Genomic DNA, 11650 nt, shown 5'->3' with positions numbered 1-11650 from the left:
GGTTGAGTATTATTTTAGGTATAAAATATCATTATTGTAATGCTTGTAATGTCCATTTATAGTCTTTACACAGCAGCGTGGCTCCTTAAATGTTTAAACACCAGCTAATTTCAAGACGCTGACGTCACGTGGGTCACCTGCAGTGTAGACGCTCAAAGCTCAAGACGTTCGAACGTTTGATTTTTGCATGGAATACGCTTCATATATTTCTGTTCACGCTCCACTTCATCTGCCAGTGAATTCAACGAGCTGCCATGTTTCAAACGATCCAAACGTAACACGCTTCCGCCAATCCCTGCCTTGAAGCAATGAGTGACGGAGGGTGGGCGTGGTCAGCTCGGAATGCATTTTCAAATTGAATTTTGCTACAAGTATCCCTAGGCGTCATGATGAAAATGCAATCCTAAGTGTTCTAACTGTTAGTCTAAATGCATTTAGGACAAATAGCATTTAAATGATCATTTTGCTACCATTTCTGCTTGAACATGTTACACATCAATTTGTGTTATACATTTTCATTTTAATTTCGCAATTTATAAAGCGTTCAAATGTGCATGCAATTTACATATTAAGACTACTGTTAAAATGGCGAATGTAAATTATAAAATTTAATTTTCATTTTACTTTTGCACCAAACTTTGCAGGTATGGGTAATGGAAAATTTAAATTTAAATACAGAAATACATTGCCATTTTGAATATTGCATTTTAAATTGAATTTCGCTACCTATATGCTTCCATAATCAGGAGGCCATGATGGCCAGAGTGTATTATCACCACCATCCACTATTTATCCCTGCTGAACAGACTGTAATGCCATACTCAGGAACTCGCCATGCTTGAAGTGAAGGTGATGCAAGGGCAGATTAGCGTGCTAATTTACGACTAGTCTGATGTCTGCTAAGAGGTCAGCAAGGTTTTTAGCGTAAGAGGGCATGCACAAGCCGGCTTTTCCAACATACTGGATTACACTGGAGCAGAGCCATTAGTCTTGCAGCCTTTATAAAACTGGTTTCATTTATGCTTCTTGAATGTGATCAGGTCACCTGCAACAAATGGACAGAGGCCCAAACTTAAAGCCATTTTTTCCCTTCGATATCTTTCCTGTGATTCCTCTACTGGCTTTAAGCTCAATTGATGATTTGGAAAGATTTTTGCCTCTTTGGTCTGTCAAGACTTGAGTAAGGAATCTCTAAATTACCACAAATGTAAAAATTCAGATGCACATAAATTAACATACAAATGTTGAGATGATACTCCAAAACACTTAAATATGTATATGTAGGGCTCCAAAATAAACCAGGACTGAATTACATTGAGGGGCACAAGTGTCCCCTCCTTCCCTTCGATATCTTTCCTGTGATTCCTCTACTGGCTTTAAGCTCAATTGATGATTTGGAAAGATTTTTGCCTCTTTGGTCTGTCAAGACTTGAGTAAGGAATCTCTAAATTACCACAAATGTAAATTCAGATGCACATAAATTAACATACAAATGTTGAGATGATACTCCAAAACACTTAAATATGTATATGTAGGGCTCCAAAATAAACCAGGACTGAATTACATTGAGGGGCACAAGTGTCCCCTCGGCTGTCCTTGGCTCAGACTCAAGCACAACTCTGGAAGTCCAACAGGGTATGAGGTTGCATCTTAAGAAAATAAAATACTGCCTGACACGCAGGAACATTTTTAAAGGCATGTGAGAAGTCTAGCCTCTGAATAAACACTTGGACACTTCCAAGTGACAACTCTCGGCAGTGCAGTTTGAAGGTGATATAAGTGATTTGTTTCAATACTATGCATAAAATGCCCCACTACTCTTACGGTCTTAGGGAATCACTGCAATTTCTTACAATCCAAGTCTCTAAGCTGTATAAAAGGCCTTAGAGGGCTTTCTGCCTGTGAATCATTCTGCTAGTTCAGCTTGCTGACATGTTTTTAAAGGGTGGGGCCAGAGTTTGTTTCAATTTAAGAACAGGGCGGAAGCCATCCAAACTGCTGAATCACAACACCTGTAACGCAAGATAAATAGGTAGAAACAAAAAAACACAAGTTACGGTGTAGGTTCATTCAGTGGGTCTTTATTGTTGCATTGACTAAAAACAGACCGGCTGGAAAACAGGTAGATTTTAGTACCTGGCATTCTTTCTTTTTGGGAACGACAGTATGGTGAGGGGAACAAAAAGAAAAATAAGAAACCGGGGCAAAAGAAAACCGCAAAAACAATTTCCCCCAGTACAACTAGTACTGACATACTAGTTGGTCCCTATAAATAAGGCGGAATTTGAGAGTCCTTCCAAATTTACAAGATATGTTACAGTTAAACATCTCACATTGAATGGTGGACTGGAACGCTTAAATGACCTTTTTCAGCTCATCATACAAGACCAGCACAAAGGCACCACCCATGCCTCTGAGAACATTGGACCAGGCTCCCTTGAAGAAAGCCTTGCCACCCTCATCACGTGAGATCTTCTTCCAGCAGTCAATTGTGCCACTGTACATGATGTCGGCTGCAATAAAAGAAAACACATGATCAATCCACTGCTTTATCTTGTCAACTTACTGGAAAGGTCTTAAAAGTGGTAACTGACCTCCTTTGCGTCCAGACTGCATCATCATACGACGACGGACTGTATCGAAGGGGTAGGATGCAATACCAGCAACAGCAGTCACAGTCTGAGCGATCATCCAGCTGACAACAATGTGGGTGTTTTTGGGATCTGGCAGCATACCTAAAAGACGAAAGAGCAGATGTAGTGAATGCAGCAATGGCACATTAACGACGATACCCCAAATGCAACTCAAACTCACCCTTGGCTGTGTCATAGATGCCGAAGTAGGCAGCTCTGTAAATGATGATACCCTGCACGGACACATTGAAGCCCTGGTACAGACCTCTGATGCCATCAGATTTGGAGATCTTTACCAAGCAGTTACCCAGGCCGCTGAACTCTCTTTCTGCTCCAGCCTTGCCGACATCAGCGGCCAGACGGGTTCTTGCGAAGTCGAGGGGGTAGACGAAGCAGAGGGACGTGGCACCAGCAGCACCACCTGAGGCCAGGTTACCAGCGAAGTACCTCCAGAACTGGGTGCGCTTGTCTATACCATCGAGGAAGATCTTCTTGTACTTGTCCTTGAAAGCAAAGTTGAGGGCCTGGGTGGGGAAGTATCTGATGACGTTCGCCAAGTTTCCTCTCCAGAACGACCGGAAGCCCTGCTCCTTGGGAATACGCACCACGCAGTCAATAATGCCCTTGTACTGCTTATCCACTGTAATCTGTTTGCTAGCATGTTGCACCTGTAAACACAGAAAAAAGGAAGAAAAAAAAATCAATGAATGCACACAATACAATGGAAAACAGTGATTGAAGTTGATCAATTGAAGCCTCCACGATTACAAATGTCCCAAACTGAAGCAACTTAAACGAGTATAAAACCAGTTTCTTCTTTATAGAGCAAAACCAAGGAGGAACCACGAACACGTGATTATGCTAAACGATAAAAAGCCGGCAACGAGTAAAATACGCGATATCTTCCGGTAGGCGGTTTCCGTAAAACTAGCCGAAATTGTCCGCAAAAACAATTACACTCTTGTAAAACGGTGTGAAAACTAGAAACATGACATATTACATCAAAATGTTAGTATATGATACGCCCATAATACAACGTGTCCTTTTAAACAATACCTGGGACTTCGTCGTTCTGGGACGCGAGCGTTAGCTTGCAAGCTAGCAATAAAGGCCTAGCTATTCACAGGCCTCCCCTTCTCGCGACCTTGGCGAGATCTGTGAGGATGCTGGTTTACCGTGTTTCGCGGAAGCGTTTTAAAAATACGCCTTTTTTTAAAAATCCATACTAAAGGAATAAACCCATTCAGCTGTTAAACTCCAGTCGAATGCTCGCTGACTGGTAAGAGCTTGAGGCATTTCTCAGGATGTTCTCTCGAGGAGGGTTGGTAAAGGTTACGGAGCACTTAAGGCCCAACTTAGTCGATCTTTTAACGAATTATTCAACGACCAGCTCGATTTTAAACGGCTCAAAGTGTACCAAAACATCCTTTGCTCACACAAAGATTAAGATTCTCATTTAATCAACACGTTCACCATTTCGTTAGGCTCTCTCTATTCAATGATCAATTAAACATTAATTAAAATACCGCAGATTAAAATCTGAAAATGCTCTTGGGCTTTATTTAAATCATAAACTCTTCTAGGATTACACTTTGCTGGTTGTATTCACATTTTAGTCCATTAGGTCATCTAATTTCTTAATCTGGGATTATATAATCCCGATAATATTACTGCGTATATTTACCTGAAGCAGCAGCTTGACTCTCTCGATGGGGGCCACGGCGGTTTTAGAGATAGCAGCGGCAATACCACCGGCCAAGAAGTCCTTGGCGAAAGAGATGGCGGTCTCGTTCATTGTCGGATGTTCTTGGAGAGGTGTAGCTTGAAGATGTCAATCCCGCTCTGCCGCAGGACTAGCGTGGAATGCCGGCTGATTCGAAATGGCCGAATGAGAAGTTGAGAAGAGATTTTTAAAAGGTTCGTCTCGCGAGAGTTTACGTACCCAACGCTTCTAAGAATTGATTGGACCGTCGACTAAACGTCAGCTTCAAGGAGGCGGGGCCATTTATGATGATGACGGAGATGAATGGCTCAAAGTTAGAAAGGTAACCTCAAGCCTTCTCAAGGTGGAAAGCGTAAATTTGCACAGGAAGTTTTTAAAACATAGAAAAATGTGTTTCCAATTGGTCAATAATTCATGAGTAATAATATTTAAAACACTTTTTTGCACCGATTTTGATGCACACTGACAATTCAATACAGCAAGAGAATCAGGATTGTCCAGTTTTTCGTTTCAGCTGTCAGGCCAGGAAGCAGTTCTCCAAGGTGACATAGCTTGCATGTTTGTCACTAGCTCGATCGCTGACTGTCTTTAGTTAATAATCTCCAAGGGCATATGTGTAAAAGAAAAAAGGCCAACATGTCAGTACGAAGTCCTTCACATGACTTTTGACTGTGTGGCAAAGCAAGTGGTCCAATTTGGGAACATGTGACTACACAACGCAATACAAAATCAATACTATCTGCATCACTACCAATTCTACTAATGCAATTCAATTTTGTTTGTATTATATAATACTATTATACAGCAGATAATAACATATGACAATAAGGACTAAGATATGTTTATTTCTTAAACTTCATAATTTTTACAATGTGCTTAAAGATTTAATCTTAACATGTGCCACATTTTAAAAATGCCTTGATATTGCTTGATATATTATCAATATTCCTTGATATTTATAAACAAATAACAGTAACAGTGGTTACTGGGTTACCATGTGTCCAGATCAGCATGATGTTTACTCCATTACAATGCACATTCAAAATCATACTGCCATATATGATCAAATATGCAAATGCAAAAACGATGACTTTAAAAGCATGTGGTTTATAAATAACAGAAGACTTTTAAAAAAGCCCAAGAGCTAAAATCCAGTAAAAGACTAATACTTTGTTTGACAAAGGCATTGCTCTATACTGTTGAAATTATGTTCAACATATTTCTTGAGAAGTGATTAAAACAGAGGTTTTACATTTCCACAGTTCATAAAAACACTCTTTCGGTGGAGTGCAAGTCTGTAAGTCTGATGTGTTTGAGGTACTGTAGAATGTACGAAATGAACTTGTTTCAAGTATGCATGTGCAGAATCCTTAATATCGGAAGTTAAATACAATAAGAGGTACAACTGTGAATAATACATCGTGCCTTCCAGCAGTGCAAACACCTTATACTCATTATCAATGCACTTCTCAGAGTTCTGTTTATTACTGATAACTCCTCTTGGATTAGTTACCAGCGGTTTCCTATGGATGAACTCTGTGCTTTGTGTGATTTTCTGTTTCTCAGGTAGTGCTTAAACTCCTGCAGTTCATATGGGCCTAGGCTCTGGTCCACGCCTGGTTTAGGCTTGTAGCTTAGTGGAGAAATTATGTAGCCATTCCGGTAAAGGCAGACTTGCTTACACATCTCAAAGCAACTGAAAAGCAGGCCAAAATATGGGACAATCTGTAATGTAAAAATAAAACATAATATTAGTTACAAGGAAGTGGAAATGTATTATTTATATAAGGCGTTTCCACAAACACCCATTAAAAATATTTAAGCATGTTATTTCATGCAGAGGCCGCTCAAGAAACTCATGGTACAATTTGTTGTATTGATTTCATATAGTGCAAGAAGCAGACTGTTGTTCAGGAAATGTTTGTGTAATACAACCCTGTGAGTTTTTTAATGAAATATAAAACTTTGTAGAACCATCTAAGATGGCTTTGTTAAATATGAGATCACTGTCTAAGAAGACTTTTATTTTGATTTAGATTTTTTGTTCCTAACGGAAACTTGGTTAAAGAATGAAAAGCATACCCAATTTCATGAGTTGTGTCCTCAAAATTATAAGTATTTTAGTAAGCCGAGGCCTAGTGGTTGAGGTCGAGGCATTGCTGTTGTTTTTAAAGAGTGTTTTATATGTTCAGATCAAACTGTTTCAGTTCTTTCTTCTTTTGAAGTTTTGCCGTTTAAGATATTGGGGAAAAAAACAATACTTTGTTGTGTAATCTATCGTCCCCCAAATTTTAATGCTCATTTAAAAAAATTATTTTCTGAAATGCTTTCTGATTTAATTTTAAAGGGGTCATATGGTGCGATTTCATTTTTTCCTTTCTCTTTGGAGTGTTACAAGCTCTTGGTGCATAAAGAAGATCTGTAAATTTGCAAAGACTAAAGTCTCAAATCCAAAGAGATATAAAAGAGGACGATATCCGCTTCGTCATGCCTAGAGCTGATCTGTGCTGGTCACTGAGGAAATACTTCAACTTGGATCGCCAGCACATTTTATGGAGGACTGTTTACTGATGCTGGGAGAGTAACGTTAGACTAAAATGCCGGCAGTTCTGACTCACGTAAGTACGTTTTCTTTTATCATTTGCCACTGATGATTCAAACGCGAGTTTTGGGCAGTGTGGAGTAACGTTAGCACTTGTTGTTTGTCATTTCTCTGATCACAAATGCAGACAGGGTTTTATGTTTACGCGGCGCGATGCAATGCAACGCAACACGTAAAAAGACAGTAAATTATAATCAGTAATTATGTCCCCACTGGATGCAACAAATGCCTCGTTTGTAATGGGTTTTAATGTTTTTGTCTCGTCTCTCCGGCCGGACAGGGCATCACAGTATGGTAAGGGGCGTAACATTTCCGTCTGACGCTAGAGGTAGTCGGCCAATCACAACGCACTGGATAGCTGGCCAATCACAGCACACCTCGCTTTTCAGACCGATGAGTTTTGTAAAAATCGACGCGTTTCAAAAAAGCGGGGCATAGAGGAGAAACAATAATGTACAGTATGTGGAAAATAATGTGTTTTTTTTTTACTTTAAACCGCATAAACACATTTCATTACACCAAATACACAAAATAATGTTCTTTTTAGCAGCATCATATGACCCCTTTAAGTTATAAGATGATTATTGTTGGAGATTTAAATTTTCATGTTGATGGGGTGAATGATTATGCAGCTGATGAATTTTTAAATATTACTCAATATTTCAATTTAGTACAACATGTGTCAAAGTTCTACACATAGTCATGGTCATACATTGGATTTGGTTTTTACTCTTGGATTGGCACCTAATAATTTTATAATAGAGGATAGTATGATATCAGATCATAAAAGCATTGTTTTTAATGTTCAATTGGCCGTAGAAAGGAAACAATTTAAGACAAGTGTTACTTATTTATCTTGTGTTATTAACGCTGAAGTTGTTGATCAATTTTCAGAAAATTTTAGTGTTTTAACGGATGACTGGACATATGATGCAACTAGAGTTGATCAGTTGAATGATTTTAATTATCTTTGTTCTTCAATATTAGACTCAGTGGCCCCAGTGAAAATAAAAACAAGGTCATTAGTAAATCAAGTACCATGGATAAATGAGGATATTCGTATATTAAAGAGAAAGTGTCGGAAAGCAGAACGAATTTGGAAATCTACTAGACTCTACTAGACATGTGTATTTTAAGCGTTGGAAGGGTTTATTGGTGTCTTTTAATTAGACAGTTAAAGCTGCAAGATCTGCTTATATTTCTAATTTAATTGACACCAACCATAACAATTCTAGATTTTTATTTAATGTAATTAACGATTTGACAAACCCGCTGCCTATTATTGCGTTGAGTCCTATAGATCTTTTATGTCATTTTTTGACAAGGTCGCAAATATAAGGGCTTCAATTTCCCCTCCTTTGGTTCAATGTGAGGATAATCCAGGTTGTAGGGAGGTATTGTTGGATTCCTTTTCACCTGTATCAGAGTAGGATATTTATGAGATTGTGCAATAGTTGAACCCTTCAAGTTGTTTTAATGATGTGGTTCCTGTAAGACTGTTTAAAGAAGTGGTTGGATCTATAGGTCCTATTCTACTGTCTATAGTGAACAGTTTTCTTGTTTCTGGATGTGTTCCGGAGGAGCAAAAGATTTCTACGATCCAACCGCTCCTGAAGAAGCCTTCATTAGATTCTGCAGTGGAATCTAGTAAAGTTACTGAAAATAATTATAGACCTATCTCTAAACTACCTTTTATTTAAAAAATAATAGAAAAGGCAGTAGCGAAGCAATTGCTGAAGGTCGTTTATCAGAATAATATTTTTGAGAAATTTCAGTCTGGTTTTAGAGCAGACCATAGTATTGAAACTGCTCTTTTACGAGTGACTAATGATTTATTGATGGCAGAGGATGCTGGTGAATGTTCAGTTTTAGTTTTATTAGATTTGACTGCAGCTTTTGATACAGTTGATCATTCTATTTTAATTAATACGAAAACATGGGTCGGGGAAGTTGTATGTGGAGTTCCGCAGGGATCCCTGTTAGGACCCATTTTATTTTCAATTTACATGCTTCCATTAGGTGCTGTAATCCGAAAAGATAATATAAATTTTCACTGTTATGCAGATGACTTACAGTTATACTTATCATTGAGTTCCAAGGATCTGAATAGTCTTGATGTCCTTCAAGCATGTTTAATAGATTAAAAAAATTGGATGGCTTTAAACTTTCTGCAGTTAAAGACTGAAAAAAAGCTGTGATAATTGGTCAGAGCTCGAGTAAAAATCAGATTGAGCTTGCTCTAAATAGGGTTTTTCCAAATATTAAGCAGGTAGTAAGAAATTTGGGTGTTTATTTTGATACTAATTGAAACTTTGAATTTCATGTCAAAAAGTTGATTCAGTCTTGTTTTTATCAGTTAAGAAATATTTCTAAGGAGAGACGGTTTTTGAATTTTAATGATAGAGAAGCTTATTCGTGCTTTTATTTTTTCCCGCCTTGACTATTGTAATGCCTTGTTTTCTTCTTTGAATCATCGTAATTTATCACGCTTACAATTAGTGCAGAATGCTGCTGCCAGATTAGTGACACGAACAAAATGATTTCATCATATTACACCTGTTTTAGCTTCTTTACATTGGCTACCTGTTTATTTTAGGATTAACTTTAAGATTATTTTATTGACATATAAAGCTTTAAACGGCTTGGCACCTTTGTATTTAGCTGAACTTCTGAGACCGTACGAAACAGGGAGATGTTTTAGATCTTCTTTTAATTAATTGCTGGCAGTTCCAAGAACTAGATATAAAACAAAAGGAGATAGGGCATTTGCAGTGAGGGCTCCAAAACTATGGAATAGTTTGCCAGTGGATATTAGATCATCTGAATGTGTGTCTGTTTTTAAATGCCGCTTGAAAACATACATGTATAGATGTGCTTTTAATATTTTGTGTATTTTTGGGTTTGATCTTTTTTGCTTTATCATATATTGTATATAGCTCTTCATAAATGTATCTTTTATGATTGTGTTTTTATATTGTGTAAAGCACTTTGTGCGTTGTAGCTTTAAAAGTGCTATATAAATAACATTTTACTTACTTTACTTACATTTACACAGAAAACACACAATGCTTGGGTTATTTTTATCTCTGTCACCACATATGCATATAAAACACCTTCACGTCACCTTCACCATGTTGGCTGTAAGGCCACTCCAAAGAGCCATGACGCCCTTGTTCTTGATGACCTGTTTGAAGCAGTCTATCATTCCATTAAAATGGACATCAACTCCTCCACAATGGGGCAAAAGAAAACTCTGGGCCTAGAGTAAAGATTGAAGAAATATTCCTGATCATTAAGAAATAATTGCATACTTGCATAAGATTCCATAAGAGAATACTGACACTGTTGTTTATAAACAAGAATAAGCTAAAATGTTCAGTTTATATTTAATTCATGAACATTTGTCTTCCAGTAACAACTGATTGCCCTACTGTACCGCATTCACCTAAATGTATCTACCCTTAAACCCTCTTGATGTGTGTTCTGTGGGCTTTGTTTACTGTGTCTATAGAGACTTTGTTTAGCACCAAACTGAAAGTCTCAGAACATTTAGCAGCTTTGGAAGGTTTATTCCTGACATTGCCATTTAACTTGCAAAAGAGGAAAAAGCAGAACTTTTTGTTTCTAGTTTAGCTAAACAAAACATATAGGAACCAGATCAGATACACCATTATGTGTACTGTGTGTGAGAGGTCAGCTATCTTTAGACAATTTATCTTTGGCATAGACAGACGCTGGACACTATGTACATTCTCAGCTGCTGCAGGGCCTTGTGTCCTTCATAATGGTGTCCTGCATGTGACCTGTTGCAAAAACTATTTAGAATTCAAATTCATGTTTCTTTAAAACATTTTAACATTTCAGTCTTAACATAAATGAACAAAGAGGCCACAGCCAAGTTAAAAAGGTATGACTTTCTAACAAATTTAGGGGCTCAAGTCTGCGACACAGGTAATATTGTGCTCAATAGATTCTCACCTGCATCTTCTTTTTGACAGATTCAAAGGGGAAGGAGAGCGTCTGAGCGACTCCTGCTGCAAGACAGCCATTGATGAAGTTCTGCAAAGATGTGAAGCGAACATGACGCTCCTGCCACAGCTTATCCAAATTGACATACACCGCATAGCAGCCAATGGAGAAGGGAACAGCACCTATCCACAGTAATCCAAACATTAAGTTCCATTAACTTTTCAAGCAGAATTATGAGAGATCCAGAAGTAATATTATTAATTAGAAGAGAAGAAGAGACTTTTAAGAAACATGGACAATCTATATATCAAAACAGAGAGAAGACAGATATATGCCAAAGTGGAATATGTATATTCATTAATGTAAATGTACTGTATGTAACTAGGATCAACGGCTGCTTGATAGTACCCCTACGGAAATGAGTATTATGTTTATGAATGTATGACCACAAATATTCACATATACATGCTTACAGATATTGGCTTATATTGTAACCAGTTGACCAGGCCAAAATTTCTTTCACTTTTTGTGTTATACTTTGGAAAAATATTTATGTATGTACCCATGAAGGAGTGTTGTTTGTTTGTTATTGTGTTGAAGTTCATAAAAATAAAGTAAAAAAAAAAAGTTTATGAGCTTAGTTTTGATGTTTCTAAATATAGGTTATAAGGTGGACAGTAGAAGTATTTTTACTTTACTCAAGTAAATTTAAAAGGTATCTGT

The 11650-nt window shown here is 37.6% G+C and overlaps 2 protein-coding genes across 2 annotated transcripts; both read right to left on the bottom strand.

The window, feature by feature from the left end:
* Window positions 1–2061: 2061 nt before the first annotated feature.
* Window positions 2062–4525, bottom strand: LOC107550775 (ADP/ATP translocase 3). The gene is made up of 4 exons (XM_016232153.1): window positions 4318–4525; window positions 2815–3301; window positions 2595–2735; window positions 2062–2513 (listed from the first exon to the last, which is right to left on the bottom strand). The coding sequence occupies exons 1-4, from the start codon at window positions 4426–4428 to the stop codon at window positions 2356–2358; spliced, it is 897 nt and encodes a 298-aa protein (XP_016087639.1). The 5' UTR covers window positions 4429–4525; the 3' UTR covers window positions 2062–2355.
* A 392-nt stretch (window positions 4526–4917) lies between these two features.
* Window positions 4918–11431, bottom strand: LOC107550777 (solute carrier family 25 member 43-like). Its single transcript, XM_016232154.1, has 3 exons — window positions 10937–11431; window positions 10083–10217; window positions 4918–6081 (listed from the first exon to the last, which is right to left on the bottom strand). The coding sequence occupies exons 1-3, from the start codon at window positions 11129–11131 to the stop codon at window positions 5866–5868; spliced, it is 546 nt and encodes a 181-aa protein (XP_016087640.1). The 5' UTR covers window positions 11132–11431; the 3' UTR covers window positions 4918–5865.
* Between the last annotated feature and the right edge of the window lie 219 nt (window positions 11432–11650).

The sequence above is a fragment of the Sinocyclocheilus grahami genome, unplaced genomic scaffold, assembly GCF_001515645.1.
Source record: "Sinocyclocheilus grahami isolate Dianchi unplaced genomic scaffold, SAMN03320097.WGS_v1.1 scaffold407.1, whole genome shotgun sequence".
NCBI lineage: Eukaryota > Metazoa > Chordata > Actinopteri > Cypriniformes > Cyprinidae > Sinocyclocheilus > Sinocyclocheilus grahami.
This window is presented reverse-complemented; position numbering and strand designations above follow the sequence as displayed.

Excerpts from the sequence above, each read along its gene's own strand:
- LOC107550775 (XM_016232153.1), bottom strand. The coding sequence starts at position 4,428 with ATGAACGAGACCGCCATCTCTTTCGCCAAGGACTTCTTGGCCGGTGGT. Across the intron at positions 3,302-4,317 it reads GAGTCAAGCTGCTGCTTCAG|GTGCAACATGCTAGCAAACA; the intron begins GTAAATATACGC and ends CTGTGTTTACAG. Across the intron at positions 2,514-2,594 it reads GCAGTCTGGACGCAAAGGAG|CCGACATCATGTACAGTGGC; the intron begins GTCAGTTACCAC and ends CTTTTATTGCAG.
- LOC107550777 (XM_016232154.1), bottom strand. The coding sequence starts at position 11,131 with ATGTTTGGATTACTGTGGATAGGTGCTGTTCCCTTCTCCATTGGCTGC. Across the intron at positions 10,218-10,936 it reads CTGTCAAAAAGAAGATGCAG|GCCCAGAGTTTTCTTTTGCC; the intron begins GTGAGAATCTAT and ends TCTTTACTCTAG. Across the intron at positions 6,082-10,082 it reads TTACAGCCAACATGGTGAAG|ATTGTCCCATATTTTGGCCT; the intron begins GTGACGTGAAGG and ends TTTACATTACAG.